The sequence below is a fragment of the Neurospora hispaniola genome, assembly GCF_033458365.1.
Source record: "Neurospora hispaniola strain FGSC 10403 chromosome Unknown B0T23scaffold_12, whole genome shotgun sequence".
Taxonomy (NCBI): domain Eukaryota; kingdom Fungi; phylum Ascomycota; class Sordariomycetes; order Sordariales; family Sordariaceae; genus Neurospora; species Neurospora hispaniola.
The window spans coordinates 57,357-84,047 of NW_026944417.1; the positions used below are offsets into that span (position 1 = coordinate 57,357).

Below are 26,691 nucleotides of genomic sequence, written 5' to 3' on the forward strand. Positions count from 1 at the left end.
ACACTTGACAAGTGAAAGATGCCTCTATCTACATCTTACGGCAGCAGTTACCAAACAAGAGCGCAATCCGTCAGCAGAGTGTGCAATACCTCTACACTGCATCTCTGAGAAAGCCCCAATGCTCAGAACACGAATTGCCGAATTTCTTGCTGCCCTGTCGAAGGAAGACATAGACCAAGTCTCAACGGAAGGCGCGTCTCACAGCGGAGCTGATGGATACTTACGACGTAACGGGACACTCAACGGGCATATACCCCTTTCCCGTCCTCATCATCATTGCCACCACAATCACGGGCAACCAAGAACAGCGAATGAAGCAGACATCCACTCGCCACGCCAAGGCCTGATGGATGACTTCGACTACTATGGAAGGAGGGATGGGAAGAAGGAGCGGTATGAGGGGAGAAGGGATCGAGGGGTATGAGGACGGGAGGGTTAGATGGAAGGAGGGATGGAGGGGTAGAGGGGAAGGAGACGAGGTACGTAGAGATAGAGGTACATTTCACTTTGACTGGTCACCTGGTGGGCTGGTGGCGGTTGCCTGGTTGGTGCGAGTGTTTGTTGAGGCTCTGTCTACGGCTTGCCAGCTGCTCCAGCATGTATTCCACAGGCTAGGAGTGTCCAGTGGCTCCCATCGGTAGCCTGCAGATCTTTGAAGGTCATGGGTACTAGTATTGAGCTGTGTTGACGGTCCAGCCCTTGCTCATGACCACCAGACTCTCCCGTTCGTTTCACTCAGACAGAAGTGATTCCTTATTGGAATCTACCCCGCTCATCTTCTCGTTCCCATCAGTTACGAGACCGGAGGTCAGTACAAGGTAAAACTTCTGCCACTCACCTCTACTTCTCGTCCCTCTTCCCCTCCTCCTCATCTTCCCTCTTCCTTTTTCTCTCATGTCCACCATCATGAGTTAAACCAGACTCACCTTCATCGCCACTCTCCCAACGGTTGGTATGGTATTCAGTTTCCTAGGTACCTTGCTTCATGCCCCAACAACAGGAACAACGCGCCTCCATTCACTCACCGAAGTCATACACGATTCCGTCACCCTGCCTTCCCTGATACCTCAAGACTTCGACTCAGAAGCCGCTCAGAACTGAGATATCTCATTACAGTCTGGCTTCCTCGGTCACCGCAACTCCTCGTGAGCAGCCCGATGCGGGTGCCGACGCCCGGGGAATGATGCTTCCGCTCGCGCGGACGCGGCTGGCGAAGAAGCCGACTCACTACATCCGCTCCATTACCCCCGCCTACGGGATCCCCATTGTCCGTAAGTGGCATGGCACTACCGCTTCAATCAGCTCGCATTCAGGATACCTACCCTAGGTACTAACATGCTCTTAGTTCACACCGTCCATGGCGTCATGAGGCTCCTCCCTTGGCTCGATGGCATACCGAGGGAGGGGCTTCGACTTCGTCAGCTACACCAACGATGCTGATGCCGAAATCAATGACATTCGGCCACTGGCGCCATGGACGGTACCAGCCACCAGCAGCTACGGCCACCCTGTCACTCCTGCGGCGAGGTTGGATACACTGGCAACAGTGGCTGCTAACAGCCAGGCGCTGCCCCAGGGATGTCAAGCCTAATATCTTGGACTTGGGCCAAGTGGACAACAGGCCCTTGCAAGTTTGGACCAACGGCTGTGACGCTGGTGCCGAGAATGCCATCGCCAACATGGACGGCCAGGAGTAAGTTCACACTCTCTGAAGGCTGAAGCTGAGCGGACGCTGACACTTTGAATTAGGGAGAAGAAATTCTTCAAGGCCAACGACCTGCCATAGCTCCAAACTGAACATTCAAACCGCCTTCTCTGACGCCGGGGTGTCGAATTCCAAACCCAAGGCTTCGCTGGCCACCTAACGGCCACGAGTCCAGCCCCCGCGGACGAAATCTCGCTGCAGTTGCCTCGGCCATATCCCCGGCGGCATGTAGATAAGTTTGGCCATCGGCTAGTCATCCACAGAGTCTACCCCTCAGCGCTTATGGGGTACTCGAAGGCGGCGAGATGCGCCAGTCAAAACCCTCATCCCCCTCAATCATCTTGCTTCACGAGCCTGTGGGTTCGCCCAGAACATTTTGCAAACCACATCCTGCGAGGACAATGACACTGCCCTGACCAGGTTATTGACAAGAAGAAGACACCGCCAGTGGCACCACCATGCTTCGGAAGGATCAAATTTGCTTGGCCCAAGAAGGACGTCCCTATTAGCGACGACAAGAAGCCCGGATGATGCTCGCAACGCCATGCAGCGGGTCCGTTGTCGAGGACACTCAGGAGATTGTGGAGATGGAAAGGACAAGAAGCCAGTCTTCTTCACTTTCCACGATCACTCCGGCTTCTTCAAAGAGGAAGTCCTTTCGCCGCCCTCTGGGGACAACTGTGCTGCTTCCGCTCCTCTGGAGATCTCTTTCCCTAATGACGACTCTTTCGCCATGAAAGCAATCTTTTACGCTCTCGCTCTCCCCGGCCAGTTCATGAGCACACCCAACAGCGTTCTCGTCGGCCGCCTGACCATAATGCTTACTCAAATACCCCGCCAGTAGGTACCTACCCAGGCCACCATTGCACCTTCCAAAGGCCACCACATTGCGCGCCTGGGGTAGGAGTTGTCGCTCCAACAACTATGGCAGTAAGTTCCTTTTCCTGGTTCACACCTCTACGTGCTTGACGCGCAGCTGCTAACACATAAAACAGACTCTTACCCAGGCCAGCAAGGTAACTTCCGCCACCAGAAGAAGACCTCAACATATCACTCTTCTTCTAGTAGCGGTGCGGCATCGAACACACAGCCTCAGACTACAGGTCCTACATCACTGCGGAGCCCAGACCTCAGCCATGCCTCACAAGAGACCTTGCCCCCACAAAATGCTCTACGAAGCCGCGCATGCCTGGCAGACAACCTGCTATGTCGGCAACTTGACTCCTTACACCACTCAGAATGACCTTGTTCCCGCAGAACCCGTTGGGGGCACCGCGGCCCTCAAGCCCAGTCACCTGCCGGCTACGGCTCCCAGATGGGTTACATCTGAAGACCTTGGGCATTGACCCGAGCTCCAAAGAAGCTCGAGTTGCCGACTCGGGCGAAGGACGAAACAGCTTCCTGTTGCTAGGGGTTTGGGACACCGCCGTCATGCTTCCACAACGGCTTGCTGGCGGCTCTGCGCAGCCGCAAGCTCAACTCCCAGACCATCGGTGGATGGGAGTTGTGGTCACCGCTAGCCACAACCCCGCCATTGGCAATGGTGCCAAGATCGTCGAGAGACCTCAGGGGCGAGATGCTCGAGGAGGAGGGCAGGAGAGAAGGATAGAAGTAAGGGCTTTGAGAATGAAGGAATGCGGAATTGTGGAATAAGAGTGCTGTTTTGGGGGTTGTGCGAAGAGCTTGTGGATTGCACATGGTCTTGTATGTAGAGGTGTTGCCTTTGTCTTCTTGTTCTTCTTCACCACCTCAGTCCACAAGTTCATACTAGAGGTAGTCTCACCACCATTCTGCCACTGTTCCCGCATTGTGCCAATGTTGATCACGTTCACTTCGACAAGTATTGTGTTTCCGAGTCTAGCTCAAGGACATCACCTTATACCTAACTTTGAGAGAGCTCGCCGACATGTCATCCATGTGAGCTCACGCGTCATAGTTCTTAGCCCTTATACTGTCTAGAGGTACCTAACTTCGGTGAGAACAAGAAGAGGAAAGCTAGAGCTTGTAGGGTTGCCCAGCAGTAGGTGTACCCTCCACTCTGTCCGATGGCTACCATGGCTCATGAAATTCATCTTCAAGCAGCAGCAGTCCCTCAACTGGCAGTTAATAGGATTCGACTTAATTTCAACATTCTTCTTCGATATCGCCACCTACCTACCTTTACCTACCTCTAGGTAGGTATCCCACCACCAGTCTATCACGCAGCTACGTAATGTCTCATCTCTCGCTTGCCTATTCTTCACCCGGCCATGGACCTCGCAAGTCGCAGCGGGTGTGGACCTCAACTCGGAAGCCTTACTCGCTGGCTACGACTGGAACAAAAAATCCCTACTAGAGACTCGCGGACCACATGAACTACCTCTAACAACGACGTCGGAGGGGGCTACTTCGATCCCGCAGAATCAATTATGTAAATTTTGAATGTAGAGGTAGCTAAGAGGTTTGTGTGTGATGGAACATCAAGGACGTGAATATCTCTATAGAGATGTCAATCACTAAAGGTAAGTGATCCGGTGGAGCATTGGAATTGGAGATACTTTGGTTCCAATTAGATGAGCAATGAGAATACCTACCTCTACTAACGACGGGTCAAGATGTTGAATACCTCTACCTACCTACCTCTAGCACAAGCAAAGACGTTTCCAGTTTTAGCCTTACAAAGCTCATCAATAGAGGTAGAGAACGTGCTGAAAGCAAGCTGAATCGATTCACTGAGGCAAATGCAGCAACACGTAATCCAATTGACTGCATGGGATAATGACTTGAATCAGGCGAACTGGGAATATACTGCTCGTGATGATCTTGGGAGATTTGGAACCGGCAGACGTACCTCTAGAGGTTTGAAGTGTTAGTAAATCTCGTTTGAAGCAGCGGGAAGCTGTAGAAAAGAGAGACCAATATATCCCATCCCAAGAAATACCCTGCCTGCTATTTCCGCACTGGTTCAAGGACTCGTCGTCATCAAGCACAACCACCATCGTAAACACGACCACAGGCCCCCCCTCCCCCGCCTCCAAAAAGAACAATACCTAGGTAGGTACCACCTTCAACACCAGCTTCACCAAAAACTCGACAAGAAAAAGAAATGCGCGGTCCGGGATTCGAACCCGGGTTCTTACACTACCGTGCCACTTTTGTCTGTGATTTTGGTGCGCCACTACCCTCCCCAGTTCGAACTTTGCGTGCTCGGGTTGGCATTGAACTCACACCCTTCGCACAAGTGGTGTTTTCGGTGTGTACGCGTTGACCACTACGCCAACCGCGCTTCTGTTTAGGTATTTATTGGTATGGGGTACGAAGACCTGATACATAAAGCACGAGGGAAGGGGTCTGGGTCTGGGTGCTTGGGGGCGGGAGGTACGTACTTGGTCTTTTTGTTTCGTGCTCCGGCTTGTTGCCTTCATTGCGCGGCTACCTCTAGGTAGACGAATGAACTCGACTCGACAGCAGCCTGGGATTGAACCTTCCCGTGAACCCGGGCAGCTGAGAGGTAGGTAGGTAGGTAGGTACCTACCCTTCCAGAATTTCACATCATTGTGTTTTTTTTCTGTTGTTGTTCTTCGAGTTCAAAACTCCATCACCACCAGACCAGACGGCAATTCACCGTGCGTGCAGTTCACCATCACCATCCATCGCAACCACCAACCCAGGACTGGACCACACGCCCACCGCCACATACACGACCCTCCAAAGCCACCCACACCTCCGCCAAACGAATCGACAATGTCAACAACGATCCTCTTCCCCGCCCGCCGAAACTGACTGCACGCCCTGCGCCGCTACAGCAAATTTCGCACTCTCGCACATTCCCAATTTGCCGCCCGTCCGTCAAGGTGGCCTTGCGTTCCATGTGTGCCCGGTGACGACCTAGGTTTGCAAGACCCCTACGACCTTTGTCTACCTACCTAGGTAGTGTGCCGTCCACGCAGGCGCTTAGCTAGGTAGTGATCATCATTTCAATGCATACGGAGATCCGCGAAGTACCTAGGTACATAGAGGTACTGGGCGAGACATGGAAATCGACGCTGTCTGTCTTGCTGCATTGGAGGAGCCTCGCGGGATGGAAGCTACCTACCTAGGGCTGGCTGTAAACATGCAAGGGAAGGGATGTCAAAACACCGGGACAAGTCAATTGACAAGATGTCTCAAAGCTAGGTAGGTAGGGTAGGTACCTCTACCGAACTTTTTAAAGGGTCTCTATCACCGTGTAGGTAAGAGTCAGTACCCTAACAGGTCTCAAAGCTGCTAAGGTAGGTAGGTAAGGTGAGTAGGTAGGTAGGGGACTAGGGGTAAGGCTTCTAGTACGTCAAGTACACCTACCTAAACATGTGAAGCCGGCGACCTAGAGGTAGGTATACTGGTATAGTCTCGTTTCTCACATCCATTATTCCTGTTTCGGTCTCTTCCCTTTGCTGTATACACACTCTCTCTCTCTGTTATCTCCCTTGGATCCAACATGAAAGGGGAAATTCGACCTTGCGCCTAGATTGATTATATCAAGTGTTAGGTACCTCTACATACCTACCTCTAGGTAGTAGAAGAGGGACTGGAGGTACCCTACCCACCCGAACATCCATCCATCCTTAAACCATCCATCCTTTAACCTTCGCTACCTACCTAATCGTTCTCCTTACCAGCACACTACACCATACAGGTACACACACTTTACACAAATCAACCTCAATCACAACCATCCATGTATCATCCACTATGTAGAGGTAGGTAATGTTTCGCCTATTTCTCTCGCGCGCCCCGATTTGCATCCACACCCCTTGCACATCTGGACAACGATACCTAACAAGGGAAGAAGAGGGAAGAATCCCTCAGCCTACCTGGGTACCTAGGTAGGTATTGATGGAAATCTACCGACCGCCTTCCCTTTTAGGTATGTCGTGCCTTGGAGGCGGGGGGGGGGGGGGGGGGGGGGGGAAGGGATGGGATACGATCAGTACCTCTAACGAGAGTAAGGTTCCTCGGTAGGAGCTACCCCTCCGCGGATCGTCGGGACGGGGGTAGTATTGTACCCTAGATCAGTTTGCATGTATGGGTAGGTATAAAAAGGAAGGTTCGGTTAATTCGGTTGGGATCTCTTCAGTGTTAGGATTGACTGCCTGGTGAAGCTACTAACCTTGGGTACGTATTGAACTGCCTGTAGCTGTGGTACAGGAAATATGGATTCCTGTGGGCTGGCTGATGCTTGTTTTTTTTTTTTTTTTTGTATGGTCGGCGTGTCAAGGGAAGGAAAAGGTTTGTAAGCTTTTATCCATTTAGAGGTGTAGAGGTGTATAGGTACTTGTGAGGGTATAGCATACCTGTACAGAGAGTTGGTAGGTTATTTAGCCGACAAGTCATGAAGAGCAATAGAAAGACAAATAGATAGACAGCCCGAGAGTGAGAGGGAGAGGTAGGGGAGCGTAGGTAGGTGCACGTTCCATCCATTATATCTATGTCTGTTCAGACTTATCTACCTATCAAAGAGTTCACATTCTGTGTAGAGGTAGGTAGGTACCTAGATGTGCCTAGTCTAAGCGACAACAATTGAGGTTCGCTTCTAGACCTGGCGTTCACCGACGACGACATAACAAAATAGGAGGAGAACATGGTACATGGATTGCCCAGGCAAGGAGCAGGAGACCGGAATGAGCACGACGGGTAAGTAACGGGGGTTTTCAAGTCTAGTGTACCTAAAAAGTGAGACCACCACCACGACCACCACACTCAATAAGCGGGGGTGGCTTGAGACTTGACCAGAACCAGACCCGGACGGACGACATGGGAAATGGGTCAGGGTATGCTACCTTACCTAGCAAGTAGGTCTGCCGGCATGTTCCATGCCTTGCGTATGAGAATAAAAAATGTCAAAGATTTGATGCCTGAAGTGAGACAGTGCCTGGCAGCGACTTGAACAGAGAAGGAGCAAGAGTGGAGGTCAAGTGTTGATGGTGAGGCGGTTGCACACCTACCTAGCTTTCCATGTCTTATTCAACACCGACCCATTCAATTCGCAGCTGACAGTACGAACCTAAGCCATGTGGCACTGGGCTGGGCACATAGTCAGTAGGTTAGTAGGTAAGGTAGGTAGGTAGGTAAGTACCTCTAGGTAGGTAGGTAGGTAGGTAGGTATCCCCGGATTCATCCTCTTCTTCCCCGGATGGCCGTCAGTGCGGGCACTCCACCTCGTAGCAGTGGACATCAATGAGCAGGCCATATTGTCAAGTCAACGGCGATGCGGTGGACGAGCAAGTGAGTGTTGAGGTAGGTAGATACAGTACGTAGAATTAGGTCAATACCTATGTACACACCTACGGTAAAAGCATGCCGGACACCGGCCCCGGACAACGTCCCGGCTGTTTCCGATAGTTTGATTCTGATCGGTCCAATCACCTCCAAGGCGGGACATGGAACTAGAGAATGGATGGACAAGGACAAGTTCATGGTCACCAACCGCGGGCGCGGAGGGATGTGTCACTTGCATACGACGACCGACCGACCACGGTAGCTCGGCTCGTGGGTGTGTAAGGCGAGGTAGCTTTCGGTTACATGTCATGGACAGGCAATCAAATCGTCAATCCTGGACTGCAGGTTTGGGTCGCATGAAGATGATATGATATGATTGATCCTCCAGGTATGAAAGGGGGGAAGGGGATCAGTTGGAGGGATCGGCGGCAGGGATGGATTCTTTGGGAATACGTGAGTGGATGAGTGTGTGTGTGTGTGTGTGTGTGTGTGTGAGCTGGGATGGGATGGGGGGGATGGAGGGGGGAGGGGGAAGTACCCAGCCAGCTCTACCAAATAGGCAGGTGGAAGGTGTTGTGTTTGTACACAGTACAGCTGTGTAAGGGTACTAGGTAAGGTAGGAATAGTAAGGCGTGGTGATGGAGATGAGAGGGTTTTTTTGATTAGACATGTGATGAGGCAAATTCACTGATTCTGATATTCGCGCAGACAAGCACTTGTTTCTCCTCGGACGATGAGACACTGAGACGCTTTGGCGCCATCATACGATGAGTACGCCAAGGCTGTTGTCCATTGGAAATCAGTGTACGTCGTGGAACGGGCATGCGTCGGGGAGTTGTAGAGGACAGGACGAATCGGTTTGCAGACACGATATGCGGGGGGGAAAAAGGGTTGGAACGATATCCGACCGTTAAAGTTGGTGATGTTTGACTTTGATGCACATGCTCGGCTAACGAACGAACGGTGTACATTCAATGTAGGTGACTGGCGCAGCCAGACCAGCAGCCATCGGTCTCTGCACGGTGCTGAAGGCACAGCTCTCAGATGCGTAATGGTGACCATCAGTCAGTTTCTTTTTGATCCATTGATGTCGAAATGCAAGCCCGTATGGATGTGAAGCTGTCAACATGAAAATGGAGGGTTACCCTGTGGACTGGACGTGTTTCATCGCATCGTGCATGTCAAATTAGGCAAGGTATTCAACCTCTTCAACCTCCTCCAGACCACGAGCACAAGTCCCCGCCAAGCCGGATACCTCATTTTGGCCAAGTGGTTCCAAGTAGCATCGGCAACTCTCTTCCCGCTTGCCAAGTTGACGATCAGCATTGCGCATATGTACCGCCTCTGGGTCGAGTGGAAGGTGGTGATGCGAGTAATCTCTCAATTTAGAGTTTTGCAATTTAATTGCATAACGGGCGGGATCCAACGCTGGGATGATTAAAGCTTTTTTGTGGACAATAATGAGTGACGAGACAAAGTGAAGAAGAAGAAGCAAAGGGAGAAAGACGTCGACAATGACAAGCAAAAAGGTCCCCGTTCTGGCTGCTACGGAGACACTGAACGCTGGTGTGGGTCGACGCTAAGGTGAAGCTGCCATACTCTATCGGGTAATGCTCGACGTCTTTTGGTCGAGGGTTGCTGGACTAGCTGAAAGGTGAACACGCAGGCGGTGGGGAGAGACCGAGTCTGGTCACGAACTTGTGAGGAGCTTCAAGTTGACAGCTTGGTCATAAATCGCGAGGCCTTTTCGGGAACGCCGTGGGACCCATTGGGAGCCGAGGGACGTTGATGGTTAGGTGGACTTTCCTGATACAGTGTCTCAAGGATCGGAGCCAGGATCATGCATCATCGATCAGGCGCTGGCTGGCGGGTTTGACGGACGGATGCCGGTGATGGTTTGGTTTGGTTTGGCTTGAAATGTCTCGAGTGGGCGTGATGGGATGGGACGATGGAGGAGAAGATCAAGTGCCATGTCATTGGTCAATGTTGCCGGGCACTTTTATTCGGTGAGGCGTTGAGCCCCAAATCATCACTGGGACCGTCGGCGTCGTCGTCGACAGGGGTTGCACAGGCCTGGATGTGTCTCACTGATAGCAGTTCCGCTGCTGGATGGATGCCACTGGCGACGAGATGATGATGATACTGATGTGTGGAGGAAGTCGCGATTTAGCTCGGATCGACTTCCGCTGTGGAATGGGGCGATTAGATGATGGCGGCGATGAAAATAGCAGATGAGGAGGGGAGATTAAATGACGGATGGATGTGCAAAGGTGAAGGTAGTGAGTGGGATAAATGACAATTCTGGGGATGGGAAATTCAGGGGTGTTGATGTGTGGATGGCAAGGGTACCTAAGACAGAGAGAGGGTTACGGTAGAGGTACAGGGGGGTACAGTCTGAAAGGGATGCCCAGACCTCTTCAAACAGCCCTGAAAACCCGCCATTTGGTGCCCAAAGCAGTCACTACTAGGTACCTGTATGATCACGAAATTGTGTCGTGATTATTCATTCCCTTGACAACATCAACCACATCAACAACATGAACTCGACACACATCCGGAATCATTCCGGTCCCTTCTGGCCGGTTCATGTGCTTCTTCTTGAACAAGGTTCTTTGTGTCGATTCCATATCAGATGTGTCACTGTGTGCTCTCGCGAACCAGATGACAGGACTAGGTAGAGGTAGCTGAGGACCCCTTGAACCCCTGCCCTGCCATCCATCCATCCATCGACGACGACAATCTTGAGTTAGATGTGGTAGAATACGTACCCAGCTGGCGGTACGGTACATGCCTACCTACCTACCCCGTACAGTTAGAGGCAGCACTGTAGAGGCGCTAATGCTGCAGTGGTCTGGATCCCGTATCTGAGTGAGGAAAGACTGTCCATCATGAGAGTGGAACATTTTGGTGGGCAATTGCACATCCATCCCCGATTCATCTCCATCTCCAGCTGCCCTCGAAAACATGGGCACATGCCGCTGACGTTATGCTTGACAATATGTATGTACCAGGAGGAGTCGCCGAACGCAATATCCATCAATCCCATCATCTCCATCCAGTCGGGCACAGCACACTTCCCCAGATTTACAAACTCAACCCATTTCGCCGAGTTGCCCACCCACCCACCCCCCTGTAGACATCCATATCCCTTGTTCCTGGCTGCTGCTGCTCTTCACCTTCCATAAACTGACCGAGAGCAAGCGTATTAAAGACCAAGTCCCGTCCCGCGGTGCCTCCAACATAACATCCTCAGCATCATCATCATCATCATCAACAACACGCAAAAAAAGACAAACGACAAAAAGATACACCAACCAGTTACACAGCCAAGATGCCGCCTGCTAGCCGACGAACCAGCAGCACGGACGGGCCTCCGCAGCCGAGACAGCTGCCCGGGTCCGCCTGCGAGGAGTGCCGGAAACGCAAGTTGCGATGCGACCGGCAACGTCCCCAATGCGGAACTTGCGCCGATGCAGGAATCGTATGCGAAGTCAACCACAACCGCCTCGCCCGCGGGCCCAAGAAAGGCGATCTCAAGGCCCTGCGGAGCCGCATCGGTAGGTCGCCTCCCCCCGCCTTGTTCCAGCCCTCGTATTCGCGTCTTCTTCAGCTCGTTTATTGACTATAAAAAAAAAAAAAAAAAAAGTTGCTCTTGAACGTCGTCTCAGTCTCGACCCAACCAACCTCGAAGGCCTATCTCTCCATGGCGACGCCGACCTTTTACAACATCCTCTTTCTGCCGCCAGCACTTGCACAACACCACCAGGACCTGCCTCCGATGGTGACCTCAGCCAAGTTGCCTCACCACGAGGGAGGGGTTCGATATGGGATGGCGACTACCACACCCACAATGGACAGCTTTCGCCCATGACACCACAGATTCCCTTGTCCATGCAAAACTTCAAGTTCCCTCCATCGCCACCCACACCACCAAAGCGCGCCTTGATCCATGATCTCATGCGTGCTGACCTGTATGTCTCATGCTCCTCCCGTCATCTTTCAGCCACACCTTCTAACCTCTTACAGCGACCAACTCTATTTCGACCGCGTCCACCCCAACGTCCCCATCTTCAACCAGTCCCGCTACTTCGCTCTCTCCCAACAAACACCCCTCTCCACCCACCACCACAACAGCGCCCCCAACCCCCGCCTATGTCTCCAGTACGCCATGTGGACGCTGGCCATGGCCTTGTCCTCCCAGTTCGAATCCTACCGTGACACCCTCTACAACGAAACCAAGCAGATGCTCGAGTCGCTCGACATGTACGAGAACCACCACCCTCACGAAAGCCCCGTCTGCGTGGAGGAAATCCAAGCTTGGCTCTTGCTTGCCTTTTACGAGTTCTCCAGGACAAACTACAAGCGCGGGTGGGTGACGGCCGGCAGGGCGTTCAGACTGGTGCAGCTGGCAAGACTGCATGAAATTGATAGCCCCGAGAGGTCGATGCTGCAGCAGGGGGAGGATCCGGTGCTGGTGGAGGAGCGGAGGAGGACATTCTGGGTGGCTTACTGCTTGGATCGGTTCATTAGCTTGAAGAATCAGTGGCCATTGACGTTGATGGAGGAGGTGGTAAGTTCACAAGTCCACCTGCAGTTATCCCAAAGGGAAGGAACATGATGCTGACATGACATGTGCACAGATCTGCACTCGCCTCCCCTCGCCTGAACTTTCCTTCCAAAGCGGCCAACCAATCCAAATGTGTTTCCTCTCCGAAGCCATTGCCTCTGGCGACCACGGCTTGTTTTCTCCCCTGGCTGAGAGCGTCGTGCTCGCCACTGTCTGTGGCCGCACCCTCTCCCACACGCAGGTTGCCAACGTCGAGCGCACCTACGGTAGCAACTCGGCCGACTTTTGGATCCGACACGAATGGCTGGCCGGCATGGTCAACAAGAGGCTGGATTCTCTTGTGCAGAGCTACCCGGTTGTGTCGGCGGCGGCGGATCCGATGCTCTTTTTTGCTTTTATGCTTGCTCACACGACAACCATCAACTTGTGCAAGGTGGTAGAGGCTGGTGATTGCCAGGGGACTGGACAGCAGCAGGCTTGGGACCCGGCCGTGTTTGAGTATCAGAAGCGGGCGCTGAGGGCTGCGAGGGAGATTGCCGCCTTGACCAAGGCTCATGAGCATCTTGGTTATTTCAAGGTATGTCTTCTTTTCCCAATTCCTTCCATTTCTAGCAAGTCACTAACAGGTTTAAAAAGGCACACATCTTCCTCCCTCTCTCCATCTCTCTTGCCGCCTCTCGCCTAATATCCCAACGAACCCAAACCATCAACGACCTCGCCGCCCAAGTGCCCGAGGGCTTCATTTCCACCACGGAAACCGAATACGACGGCGAGATCCAATCATGCATGGACGCGCTACGAAAGATGCAGACGTTCAACAACCTGGCAAGGGAGCATTTACATACGCTGGAGCTTGTCCAGCAGCAGCAGCAACGTGCTCAACAACAACAGACTCTTTTGATGGGCCACGTACCAAGTCAGAGTCCTAGCCATTCCCTTAATGTTTCACATCAGCATATACCCCAAATTCAACTTTGTACTTATTAGTCTTATTATCTGTAACTAGCGAGGGTGGAGGAGACAGAATCAAAGGATGGGATGATGAGAAGGAGGCCATGGAGGATAATACCCACGAAGCATACGTCTGCAGAGCAGAACAAGATACCCAACAAGAATACAAGCATAATGTTTTAATCAAGCACAACTAGCGTACCGACCTACCTAGGTACAATCTACATTAATCCCCTCAATGTCTTGTTACCCTCGGCAGGTACCCCTCCTTCCAACGGCTAAGCCCGAAAAGAGCTGCAGTCTGCAGCTGAATCGCAAGCCTAACCCTCTCCAAAAGGAGACAGGGATCGGCAAACGGCACCACCGCACTACATACAGCCTTGCTTAAGCAGACGAATCAAAACGTGTCGGCCACTTCGTTTCTCATGCGACCCCAACGGTTCATGCTTTCTTTCCGCCATTAATACCTCAGGTGGGTAGGGTAGGGCATCTGACATGCATGACACGAACGGGTCGTGGAGATTGATGATGAGTTCTTGATGATAAACTCTACCGGTCTGGTCTCGGACGTCTTTCGGTCTTTAGCCTGAAGTCACCTATCCAGGCAATATCCCCCTTTGTTATCTAGGTATCTTGAAGTTGTTGATTGAGAAGGCATTCGGTGACCATTGATGCGATCGGTTCACTGTGAATGATTGAACAATATCAAAGCGCGCAAAATCCAGCTTACAGTTCGCTTCATAGGTATTCACTCATTCGAACTCACACCGGACAGCAGCACTTTTCTGGTTAGGTATGTCCCAGCCGGTAGGTAGGTAGGTAGGTAAATACAAGTCAAGGAGCCTCCCTCGACTGAAACTGACACCGGATATCATACCCAGAATAATATGTATGGTACACGTGCATGAAAAATATACCAGGATCTAGGTAGGTAGGTAGGTAGGTAGGTAGGTAGGTAGGTAGGTAGGTAGGTAGGTAGGTACTGTCTGCACAAACCTCGACTCCAAATTAGCAAGTTCACGCTCTCAGCTGAAGCTACCTACCTACCACCTAGTGTAGGCTTGAAAACAGAGGGGCATTGATTGATGAAGATAAAACACAGATTATATAATCAGGATGGGCGTGCCTTGTCAATCTTGTTCCTCTCACTCCAGGTAGGTAGGTAGTCATTGATCAGCGCGGCCCGGTTACATAGGTACCTAGGTAGGTAGGTTCAAACTCCAGCTCTAGCTCCAGCTCGTCAGGTAATACTTGCTTGCTGTATATGCCTTACACCATCTACTAGGTAGGTATGTGACCCACGAGTTTGCCCACGTAACAAGCTCTTCCGTAGACCTCCCTCTAGCTGCACGAAGAGAAGTTAGGTCCCTTTTCTTTCAATTCTCAAGGTCAAAAGAAAGTGATAATAATGCAATGGAAGGGAACATGATTCGATCTGTGTAGTAGGTAGTCTAGAGGTAGACAGGTAGACAGGTACCTACTTTGATAGGCGTTGATCATCATCACAAAAATTCAATCTGATCAGTATGTCACGATTGTTGTTTCATGTCATCACGATAAGCGAAGAATATCATTTTGACCTTACCTCTCTCTACATAGGTACCTTACCGACCTCTACTTAGGTACCTACCTTACTTAGGTAGGTAGTTGTATCAACCGAGAGAGGTAGGTGCATCTAGGCAGGCAAGGTAGGTAAGGTTGTAAGGTAGTACTGTCACCCCTCGGCTCGGCTCTCGCTTCCAAAACTCGTCGTCGCTTGCGGGCTCGCTCGCTTCGACTGCTATGCATATCCCACCTTACCTCTACGTACCTCTAAGCTACCATGTTTCGTTCCTGTCAATGTGTCGACAACATAGGTAGTAGGTTAGGTAGGTAGGTAGGTAGGTAGGTAGGTAGGTAACACTCCTCCAGTTCATCATCCATCAATCAATCAATCAATCCCACCCGTCGATCAACTGCACAATGTGAATGGGGTAGGTACCTAGGTCTGGGGGATTTCCCACATGCAGTTGCAGTTGCAGTTGCAGTTGCATTCCTGGTACTTATATACAGTAAAAGGGGCCTCGGGTAGTGGAGCAACAGTCAGTGTGGCTCCGTACTGTACACGACACGAGCCCCGGTCGTGAATGGTGATCGACGAGGCGCTCGTCTGGTGATGGTAGCCGAGGTGGTAGCGCTCGTGGTTGTGGCTACATGGGGGATAGGTAGGTACCTACATACCTGTGGACAGGGACAGCTTGACATGATAGCTACGAACGACTGAACCCTGGGGAGGAATTGGGGACCTAGGGTGAGAGCAGAGAGCGGAAAGCTCACCAGCTGCTGAAGTTATAGACTAGGTAGTCCCTGTCCATCGTGTACATAATAGGTACCTACATACCTGCTCATAATTGTGTTGGAAACAGCCGGGACATAGCAAACCGGGAGCTCTACCTAGGTACCTACCTCTACCTCTGCTCACCACGCATTGAAAGTGGAGGAGAAGGCATCGAGACAGAGGCATGTGATCACACTGCAGTGCACTGTTCTCTCAATCAACTCCATCATCTCTCCCGTCCCGTCTCTCTCAACATAAACCCCATCATTGTTCCTCCCCAGGTGTGTACTGCGTACAGTGTGTTCACTTCAGCTCAGCTCCAGTGGGGCGGGATGGCACCTTGGCCATGATCGACGGTCGAGTGCGGAATCATGTCCTTTCCGTTCGTTGTGTCCCCGCAGCAGTGCACAGTGCCTGGCCAGGCCATCAAGGTTCTCACTCCCGTCTTCATCCGCAGGGCAATGTTCCTCATTCATTCATTCTCCAGAGGCCAGAGATCACACGAGCAATACCACCAGAGGTAAAAACACAAGACGATACTTGCAAGGAAGGAAGCTCCAGCGATGCCGAACTTCGTCATCAGAGGTACAACTCATCACTACGAGAACAGAAACCGCAAAGAAAGCAGGATTGTTGTCGAGAACATTCTGAAATCCGCGCAGAACTAGCATAGCATAGCATGACTCCCAAAGTAAATGCAAACATTCCGTTGCAAAACGAAAACAGGTAAATTCACCAAATACAGAAACGCCAATAAACATGCTCAGAGTTGTCGACTTGAACTCGGCCAGCGAGTCCCGTCCCCTTTCTCCACTATTCTGTCCTCAGTGGGGTATCATTCCCCCCCTAACCGCAGATCACTGCATCTCATCGATGAGACCGGCGGTGACATCTTTCCCCCCATGTCCTTTTCTGTCTGTCTGTCTGTCTGTCTTGCTTTCCATCTTTCTTCCCACCGCTTTCCCCCCAAGAACTCTGCTCTACTCTACTCTGCTTTGCTCACACCATTGCCCCGGCCGGGATTCCCGCCGATTTCGGAATCGCGACTGGAACAACTCCCCGCTCATCAATGTTTTCCGGTCATTCCCGATTCCTCTGCAGTGTTCCACCTCCGTCTCCATGTCCAAAGCTCACCGAGGTCACCGAGGTCACCGAGTTCACCGTTCACCGTCTAGTTTCTTCGCTTCTCTGTAGCAACCACCGTAAACACCATCACCGGAAACGCCACTGTAAACACCGTAGACACCATCACCAACACCACAGCACAACTAACTTCCCCAGATACATACTACAAGTACCTCACTCCTTCAACGACGCATCAACAAACCCACTCTTCCCCACCACCACCCCCGCCAACCCCCTCAAACTCCCACACTGCATAATCTCAAAGATACTCATCTCGCTGCCCGCCTTCATGCTCAGCATATTCCGCAACTCCACCGCCACCAGACTATCCACGCCAAACTCGGCCGGCGAACACTCCGGGTTGATTTCGCCCGCGTCCGCAATCATAAAGATATCCTGCAATTTCTTCGTGATTGCCTCCAATGTATGCTCCACTGCTTCTTCGATGGTTTGAGACGAAGCCAGCAGACTGGATAAATCACCCGTGGTAGCCGAAACTGAAGATTGGGAGGTGGAGGAAGACTTGACAGCGCGGTGTTTAAGCTGTGCGAAACGGGCGTCGCGCGCTAGAGGCGAATCGGGAGTAGGTTGCGCGGACGGTCCGCAGTTGAGACCGAGGGTGAGGGTGCCTGCGAAGGGGGTGCGGATTGCCGAGCCAATGGCTGCTAGGACTTGGTCCTCTGCTAGGGCCGTGAAGCCGTGGCGCTTGAGAGAGTCAATGGTCTTTTCCGAGGAGTCGGGGTGGTCGGCGAGGTAACCGACGGATTTGACGACGGGCAGGTCGAGCGAGACACCGGGAAGACCGTTAGCGACGCGGTGGGTGGCGAGACTGTCTTGGAAGGTGCCGCCTGCGGAGTAGTTGGATTGGGAAGCGAAGCCGACGATGCCGACGAGGGAGGAGAGCATGATGTAAAAGTCTAGATTTTCTGTCGTCTCCTTGGTAGAAGAGAAATACTGGTGCAAGTTCCAGGAGCCGTTGAGTTTAGGTGCCAGAGCGGCCTTGTGATCTTCCAGTTTCATGTGTTCGAGGACGGAGTCGCGCAGTTCCATGCCGCCGTGGATGATGCCGCGGATGGGCGGCACGCCGCGCTCGACGCAGTCAAGGGCTTTGGTAAGGACAGCCATGTTGGAGATGTCGCAGCTGATGGCGGTGACCTTGACGCCCTTGGAGACATGGTTGAGTTCGGTCTGTAGCTGGGCGAGCTTGTCGGCTTTGGCGTTGCGGGAGACCACCACAAGGTTCTTGGCTCCGTGCTCGGCGAGCCAGGAGCAGATGGAGCGGCCGAGACCGCCGAAGCCGCCGACGACGAGGTAGGAGGCGTCGGAGCGGAGAGAGACGGTGTTGGAGGTGACACGGGGCAGGACCGGCACCAAGGTCTCCTCTGAGGCAGCCAAGACGATCTTGCCCATGTGCTTACCGGCCTGCATCAACCTGAAGGCCTTCTCAATCTCTCCGACGGGATAAACTGTGATAGGCTCAACCACCCGCAACTCCCCAGCCCCAACCAAGTGGATAATGTCCTTCATGATCCGGTTTGTCTCCATCTTCTTGTACTCTCCCAGCGTAATCACATCAATGCTCGTGTACGACACCGCCCGCGTGAACGCCTCCATCGCCAGACTGCTGTTCTGCTCCAGATCGCGTTTGCCAATCTCCACGAAGCGGCCAAAGGGAGCCAAGCAGTTGAAGGATTCCTGCAGAAGAGTGCCAGCCAGCGAGTTAAGCACCACATCCACGCCCCGGCCCTTGGTCATGGCCATGACGCCTGCAGCGAAGGAAATGTCGCGCGAGGAAAAGATGTGATCAGCTGCGATACCGTAGTGCTTCATGACGAACTCGCGCTTCTCGTCCGTGCCAACAGTCACAAACACCTCGGCGCCCACGCGCTGCGCCATCATCACCGCCGCTTGACCGACACCACCCGTAGCAGCATGGATGAGGACCGACTCGCCCTTTTGCAGACGAGCGGTATCATACAAGGAAACGTAAGCAGCGACGTATTGCGTCGGCAAGCTAGCGGCCGTCTCAAAGGTCATCGTATCGGGCATCTTGACGGCGCTGGTCCAGTGGATGCGCGTCCTGCTGGCGTAGTGCCCTCTCAGCAAAACGGACACGCGGTCACCAACTTGGTAACCCTCCGAAGCAGCGGCGGGACCAACGCGCGTGATCACGCCGGCGCAGTCGTAGCCCATGGTGTTGGACTTGAGTTGGCCCATGGCAACCATGACGTCGCGGAAGTTGACGCCGAAGGCGCGCGGCTCGACTTCGACAAAGTCCTCGGGAAGAGGGTCGGACGCCGTCGGGTCGTCGATGAACTTGAGTGTGTCAAGCAAGCCGGCGGTGCCAATGGTTAGACGCAGCGGACGGTCGGGCTGGATGAAGGGCTGCATCTCGGCTTCGGGCTGAGTGGTGGCTTGCTGTTGCTTGAAGACGGCCGAGTTGCGCGTGACGTCCTTGATGTAGCGGGGGATTTTGACGGCTCCCTCACGCTCGGCAAACTCGTAGTCGCTGCCGGCTTCGTTGATCGAGTAGTCGAACAACTTGCGGAACACCTCGGTGATGGTGGTGATGGAGCTTTCGGACCAGATGTCCTGGGTCGGGTCGAGATCGAGCGTTGCCAGACGCTTGCCGGAGTATTCCTGCCTCAAAGAGCGGAGGAACCCAGCAGCGAGCGAGGCCAGAGGCTGATCGCACTCATCGGCGCCGCCCTGCGACAACCAAAGCAGGCCCTTGGCGCGAGTGCACATATCCCTGATGCCACTGAACTGCGCCTTGCTCGGGTCCGCCAGGACGGGGTTCTTGGGATCATCGAGGAAGACGCAAACATCGTTTCCATCGACCGTGACCTCCTCGAGACTCTTGACCGTTGGAACGGAGCAGGTCAACAACCCAATTGACACCCTCAGCTTATCCAACCACACCTCGGGGATCTGGCTGCTCGCCGTGACAAAGGTAATATCAAAGTCAAACACGGGAGCACTAGCAGCAGCCGTCGAGCTCATGACGCTAAACGCATAAAGCTCATCATGCTCGACATCCCTGATCTCCGCCTCGACACCGCGGAAGCCAGTACGATGCAAGACGCGATCCCACATGGGCACGGAAAGCGACGGGCTGAACTTGCGCTCCTCCTCCTCACTCAACCACCACCCCGAAAGGAACCCGAACACAAACTGAACGTCCATCTGGTCCTGGGTCGTCTCCATGATGAACAGCTTACCGCCGGGCTTGAGGAGCTTGCGCACATTCTGCATCGTGTTATCCATCGACTTGGTCGCGTGCAGAACCTGGCAAGCAATCACCACATCGTACGTTCCCTCCTCGAACCCTTGCGACGCAGGGTCCTGCTCGATGTTGAGCTTCTTGAAGCGCATCAGGTCCTTCCACGGCTGGAACTTTTCCTTGGCCGCCTCGAAGAAGCCCGACGACACATCGGTGAAGTCGTAGCTAGCAGCACGAGGGCCCAGTCCGTCGTCGGCAGTGCCGATGGCGTTGAGGACATGGGCCGTGGCACCGCCGGTACCGCCACCAATCTCAATCATCTTCGCGTGGGGGTTCTTGTGCGCGTAGTGGCGGACCATTTCGCCCAGCTTGGCGTTGGCCCGACCCCATTTGAGGCCTTCGAGGTAGTAGCGGGACAGCAAGTTTTGCTCGAGCATCACTTCGAGGGCAGTGATCTCTCCTCTCAGAATGGGAACAATCTGCGGACCAAGACGGTACACCATCTCGCCGTTGGTGCTGCTCATCTTGACCTTCTCCAGCAGGATAGCCTTCTCGTTCAGCGTGGCGTTGGCCCATTTGCTGCTATCAGGCCCCAGCTCGTTGGCGCGCGCCAAGTCGGCCTGCAGACGCATCCAGATGTAGAACTTTTTGTGGTACCACTCCAGCTTCTTGATGTCCTCGGGGGTGAGGTCGCGGAGGGCGTCGTAGATGTAGTACATGCACGCCTTGCGGAGGTCCATGAGGATTTCGGCCTCCTCGGGCGTGATTTGGCTGCCGAGCTGCTTCTTGAGGAAGGCGTCCTTGAGGAAGGTCACGTCGGGCGCCCAGTGGGTGGTGGTGAACTTGTCGGCTTCCCAGGGCTCGTCGGCGGCGGTGGGGGCGTTGCCGATGGATTGGCATACAAAGCCGTCGATGGAAATGACAGGCACGGGAGTATCGGCAGCGTCATCGACGACGCGGAGACAGGTCTTGGTGGATTGGTCGTCGGCGTGGTCGAGGTCGGCGTAGGCCTTGAAGTCGTGGCCGGCTTGCTTGCTGATGTCGTGGGAGATCCACAGCTTGCTGATGGAGCGAGGAACCTTGGGCGTCTGGTTCTTGCCACCAGCGCCAGGGGCAGCAGTGTAAGCGGCTTGGAAGACCGAGTCTAAAGTGGTGGGGTGGATGACATGGGCGTGCTCGTGCTGCTTGGGCATGACGGACTTGGTGTCGGCCACGGTGAAGGTGGTGACGGACTGCTTGCTGCGGGCACGAATGCTCTTCATGTTGCGGAAGATGGGACCATGGTTGATACCACCCGAGCGCATGCCAGCCCAGATGTCATTGGGGTTGATACGGATGCGGTAGTGGGAGTCCTGGGTAGGCTGGTTGACGGCGTGCTTGGGAGCAGCGCCAAACTGAACGCAGATCAAGCCCTTGCAGTGATCAGTCCACTTGTTGTCCAAGGTGACGGACTGAACAGTAAACTCGGTCCATCCCTTGGTGGAAAGATCCCTCTCACTGCCGGGGCGAAGAGAAAGCTGCATCTCGATACCCTCGCTCGTCTCGGGAACAACAAGAGCGTTGAGGATGTCAACATCACGAAGCTGGTAACCAGCAATCTTCTTGTCGCCCGCTTGACGGGAAGCGAAGCGCTGCATGCCCTCAACAGCCATGGCAATGTATCCAGCAGCGGGATAGATCATGTTGCCCTGGACACAGTGGTCTTTGACCCAAGGAAGGTCACCGAGACGGACAATGTGACGCCAAGTAGGAGCACTAGGATCACAACCCAGCACCAGCGAGCCAAGCAAATCATGAGGAGCCTCAGAGCGCTGTCTGAGGGCCCTGTTGAAGCGCGGCTCAATCCAGTGCTTGGTCGAGTGATTCCAGGGGTAGGCAGGCAAGTCAGTCAACACCTTGACACGCTCCATGCCAAAGGGAAAGTTGACAGCCTTGAGGTTGACAGGATACCCCTTGCGAACCAGGTCGCCGACCAAATCCTGCATGGTATCAACCGCGCTCTTCTTGCGAATCAAGCAGCTGCCATACGGGATAGTGACCCCCTTGAACTGGGGCATACCCAAGATATCCTGGATGGGACCCGACAGAGCGGCGTGCGGACCGACCTCGATCACCATATCAACCGTCGGCTCTGTCGCGCCCTCCTCGGCAAAGACCATGTTGCGGAACGCATCCACAAACCGGACACAGCCCGTCAACGAGCGCACCCAGTGTCCCGGGCTGCCGATCTCGTTGACCTTGTCCATCCGCTTGCCGGTGCAAGGAGAAGAGAAGATCATGTCCAGCTTGCTCTTGGCCGGCTTGACCTTTTTATCCATGGACGCATAGTACGCATCAGCGACAGCCTCCATGTGATGCGAATGCCAGGCCGCGTCAACTTTCAGCCTGCGAGCAAAGATGTTCTCCTCCTTCATAATCTGCTCCAGCTCGATCAAACCCTCGACATCACCCGACAAGGTGCTGCTCGTCGGCGAGTTCTCGCAGGCCACCACCACCTGACCCTGGGTAACTCTAGGAAGATACTTCTCGGCCTCCTCCCGTCCCAACCCAACAGCCATCATGCCTCCCTTTCTCGCAAACTGTCGGTTGCCCTCGCTAGCCAAACCACCTCTGGCAAAGGCAATAGCCATGGCGCTCGCCAGGTCGAGCGCACCAGCGGCATAAGCAGCGGCAATCTCGCCCGACGAGTGGGAAGTCACAGCCGTCGGCTTGATGCCCCACGCCTTTAGCAGTTCGACCAAGGCAATCTGCACGGCGACGCACACGGGCGTGCTGTAGTCGAGCTGGTTGACCTTGCTGGTCTCGGCATCGCGCGACAGCTCTTCGCACATGTTCCAAGTGGCACCGAGTTTCTTGAGCTGGACGTCGCAGTCGAGCAAGGCGGCCTTGAAGATGGGGTAGGCGTCGATGAGCTCCTTGCCCATGGCCCACCACTGGGCGCCTTGGCCGGTGAAGACGAAGCCGATGCGCGGTGGCTGGGCCGAGGCCTTGGCGGGCTTGACGCGGCCTGAGTCGAGGGTGCGGATGAGGGAGTCGAGAGAGGCGCCGGCGAAGGTGGCGGTCCAGGGGAAGAGGGTGCGGCGGTCGCAGAGGGTGTGGGCGAGGTTGGAGAGGAGGGCATTTTCGGCGATCTTGGAGTGGGTGTTGGACTTTTGCTGGTGGTGGAGGTATGTCTTGAGGTTGGCGATCATGCGCTCCGTGGCTTTTTCGTCTTTGGCGGACAGGAGGAAGACCTTGGCGTGGTGGTCGCCATTGTTGCCGCCGTGGAAGTTGTCGTCAATGACAATTCCGCTGTCGGTGTGTTGGTGGTGGTGGTGGTGGTGGTGGTGGCCAGCGCCGCCATTCGTCAGAGGTAGCGCCTTGGGCCGTTGGGTCGTGGCGAGGTAGCTGCTGTAGTCCTCCATAATAACGTGGGCATTCGACCCGCCATAGCCGAAATTGTTAATGCTGGCCCGCCTGATGCCGTCTGTGCCCACCCACTCCTCCAGCTCGGTGGGCACTTTGAGCTTCCACTCGTCCAAACTCAACTTGCCATTCGGCTTCTCAAAGTTGACGCTCGGCGGGATCTGGCCCCTTTCCAGCGCCAACGCGACCTTGATGATGGCCGCCACGCCCGAAGCCGTCTCGGTGTGACCAATGTTGGTCTTGACGGACCCAATACGCAGCAGCGCGTCCTCGCCGTTGCCCTTGCGCGAGTCCTTGAACACCCTAGCGATTGCCTTCACCTCGATTGGATCGCCCGTCGGAGTACCCGTCCCGTGCGCCTCAAAGTACGTCGTCTGCCCCGGATCGAGGCCCGCCCGCTCGTAGCAAGCGCGGATCAAGGCCTCCTGTGCCTCGCCGCTGGGCGTGGTAATGGTCTCGGTCTTGCCGTCCTGGTTGATGCCGCTGTCGCGGATAACGGCGCGGATGGGGTCGCCGTCGCGCAGAGCAGCGTCAAGGGGCTTGAGAATGACCGTGGCCGATCCCTCGCCGCGGCCGTAGCCGTTGGCGCGGCTGTCAAACGCCCAGGACCGGCCGTCCTTGGAGATGAGCGTCATGGAGGACATGGCGAGGAACATGTCGGGGTTGAACATGATGTTGGCGCCGCCCACAATGGACATGGTGGATTCGCCCGAGCGCAAGCTCTGGCAGGCCTGGTGAAGCGCTGTGAGGGTGGTGGAGCAGCCCGTGTCGACGGACATGCTGGGCCCGCGGAGGTCGAAGAAGTGCGAGAGACGGTTGGAGGCCATGGCGGCGCCGGTGCCCATGAGGAGGAAGCGGGGGAGTGTGTCGGGGTCCCGGATCAAGCTCTCGTGGTAGTCCCGGAAGAAGGAGCCGGCGTAGACCGAGGTGTTGGAGCCAGCCACATCCTGAAGAGTGATACCAGCTGTTTGGCGTCAGTTTCTGCGTTCATCTGGCTTGGAAATGAAAAAAAAAAAAAAAAACCTACCGCTCTCAAGGGCCTCGTATGTTGACTCGAGCTGCAGACGGAACTGGGGGTCCAAAGCAGCCGCGGTCTCGGCAGAAAGGTTGAAGAAGTGCGCATCAAATAGGCCAACATCCTCCTTCATAAAGTGGCCGCCTATTACGTTTGTCTATGGGGGCATGTTAGCTTGTCACTTTTTTTTCCCTTCATCAGGTAAACACAAGACATACACCATTAAGCTTCTCAAAGTTGGGGTGGTGGAATCCATCGATATTGAACCGATCCTTGGGAATCTCCGACCACGCACTCTTTCCCTGAGCCAAAAGATCCCAGAGCTTGGACGGACTGTCGACATCGCCAGCGAATCGGCAGCTCATGCCAATAATGGCAATAGGCATGTTGGAATCCATTATGATATGTGTGTGCGGGGGGGGTATATAGTAATTAAGAGGGGGTCGTAAGAGTCGTATGGTTCGTTAAAACGATGATGATATGTCGTTTTCGTCAACGTCGTTAGTCTTTAAAAAAAAAAACGACAAAGTATAAAATATGCCTACCACTAATGGGATGCTGATGAAAGGCACAAGGGTGGGGGAGGGAAAAGGGTATCTTGGATAGACGTATGTGATGGCAAAACTACGTGTCTCTCCCTGGGGAAGCGGGATGAGACAAGAGTTAAGTATTAGAGGTAGGTATGGTGTGTGTGTGTGTGTGTGTTTGTAAAATGTGTCTGTGGATGTCTCGGCCCCGGCTTGGTGAATCCGATCTCCTTCAAGGAAGCAACTCGCCGCCCCCTTGGTGATGCTTAACGATGCAACAGTGTATACCAAGCTGAACAAGGTCAAGATCATTAGAGAACCCATGGTTGACACCGTCATGGACTGTGTAGTCTGCCTCTAAGGCAGGTCCCCCAGCTTGCATGGTGCTGTCCACGACTTGCTATCCCGTGATCTGCTTGGCTTGGATGGGAATCCGATCGAGGCCGAGTGGGGGGATGAGGTTCTTTAGGGTGGCGTGGTGTGGACCGCCTACGATACTCGGCCGATTAGTCAAGGTACAAGATCATGGGGGACCCCAACTCCGGGGACCTTGAATCCAGGGCATCCAGGACGGTGCAGAAAGTCCACTCACCATAGCTCACGGTATCTGTACTTGGTATACGTGTACTACGCGCTCGGGATCTACACGTGTTCCTCGAGTTCGACAAGAGCGAAGTCTTGGCCGCATTTTTCTGTGGGGAGGTTGCGTGCAAATGTTTTACAGGGCGGATATAGTGTAGTGTATATGTGTGCGTGTTGCTTGCGTGAGACCTGCTTGCGTTCTATCTATCAATAGGTAGGTAGGTCTCCCTTGGTGCTTTGGTGTTGTGCATCATGATTCCCATCCCGTCACGAACCCGTCTCCAAGACCTTGTCTCGCCGTCAACTCGTGCGCATGCCGGATCGACGAACACGTCTGGTAGACAAGACAAGACGCCGTGGCATTTAGTTTGACAGTTTGGGATGCGGCGCCTAGTCGGATAATATTTTCTGGGCATTGTGCTAGTGTACTGACTTGTTATGTTTTCGGTAGCCTCAAGACATCGTTGGCGTTGTCATTGGGACGGTCTGGGGAACCTTGTTTTACAGGGCGGTGAACGGGGTGGGACAGAGCTCAGACCCTGGAAACAGTATAAGAAGAGGCCGGGCTGTCTTTGCCTTGGCAACAGCACAACGACTAACGAGTCGGTGTCGATATCACGTTCCCCATGTGGTCTCCATGTCTTGCGGTGGCAGGCGAGTGATGAGGGCTGACAAGAGGAGAAATGCCCTGTCTTTCAACTCCAACTCCAACTCCAGACCCCGACAGTCCGCGTGAAAGCGGCTCTTTTGCTGGGCAGCTGAGTCGTTCGTTGTACAAACAAGATACTCGACGTTGCATCCCGAATGCTTGGTCCGAATGCTCGGGTTCCGTACACCGTAACATTCACATGACATCCATGTCCATTTTTTGTGCGGAGCTTATAGCAATAGACGGTACAAACAAGACTTTTTACTCGCCAGAAAACAGGGGGTTTATACTGTATCGGCGGTACTCCTATCTTGAGATCCGAACTGGCCAACGATCGAGGTCGCCGACGACATGGTCCCAATTGATCACATAGAACTGACCGATCCAA

The 26,691-nt window shown here is 53.9% G+C and overlaps 4 protein-coding genes across 4 annotated transcripts; 3 read left to right on the forward strand and 1 right to left on the reverse strand.

Moving 5' to 3' along the window:
• Positions 1-346: 346 nt before the first annotated feature.
• On the forward strand, positions 347-1,786 carry B0T23DRAFT_433217 (uncharacterized protein; the record flags this gene model as incomplete). Its single annotated transcript, XM_062840422.1, has 5 exons — positions 347-393; positions 1,117-1,271; positions 1,371-1,527; positions 1,577-1,693; positions 1,750-1,786. The coding sequence occupies 5 exons, from the start codon at positions 347-349 to the stop codon at positions 1,784-1,786; spliced, it is 513 nt and encodes a 170-aa protein (XP_062687942.1).
• Positions 1,787-2,249: 463 nt separating this feature from the next.
• B0T23DRAFT_436801 (uncharacterized protein) lies at positions 2,250-3,478 on the forward strand (the record flags this gene model as incomplete). The annotated part of the gene is made up of 5 exons (XM_062840589.1): positions 2,250-2,545; positions 2,610-2,635; positions 2,701-2,808; positions 2,885-3,024; positions 3,117-3,478. 5 exons carry the CDS (start codon positions 2,250-2,252, stop codon positions 3,312-3,314), a joined length of 768 nt encoding a protein of 255 aa, XP_062687943.1. The 3' UTR covers positions 3,315-3,478.
• Positions 3,479-11,086: 7,608 nt separating this feature from the next.
• B0T23DRAFT_416230 (fungal-specific transcription factor domain-containing protein) lies at positions 11,087-13,651 on the forward strand. The gene is made up of 5 exons (XM_062839622.1): positions 11,087-11,499; positions 11,589-11,913; positions 11,969-12,512; positions 12,583-13,086; positions 13,146-13,651. The coding sequence occupies exons 1-5, from the start codon at positions 11,274-11,276 to the stop codon at positions 13,494-13,496; spliced, it is 1,950 nt and encodes a 649-aa protein (XP_062687944.1). The 5' UTR covers positions 11,087-11,273; the 3' UTR covers positions 13,497-13,651.
• Positions 13,652-17,076: 3,425 nt separating this feature from the next.
• Positions 17,077-24,943, reverse strand: B0T23DRAFT_327580 (uncharacterized protein; the record flags this gene model as incomplete). Its single annotated transcript, XM_062835630.1, has 3 exons — positions 17,077-24,494; positions 24,558-24,702; positions 24,764-24,943. 3 exons carry the CDS (start codon positions 24,941-24,943, stop codon positions 17,077-17,079), a joined length of 7,743 nt encoding a protein of 2,580 aa, XP_062687945.1.
• Between the last annotated feature and the right edge of the window lie 1,748 nt (positions 24,944-26,691).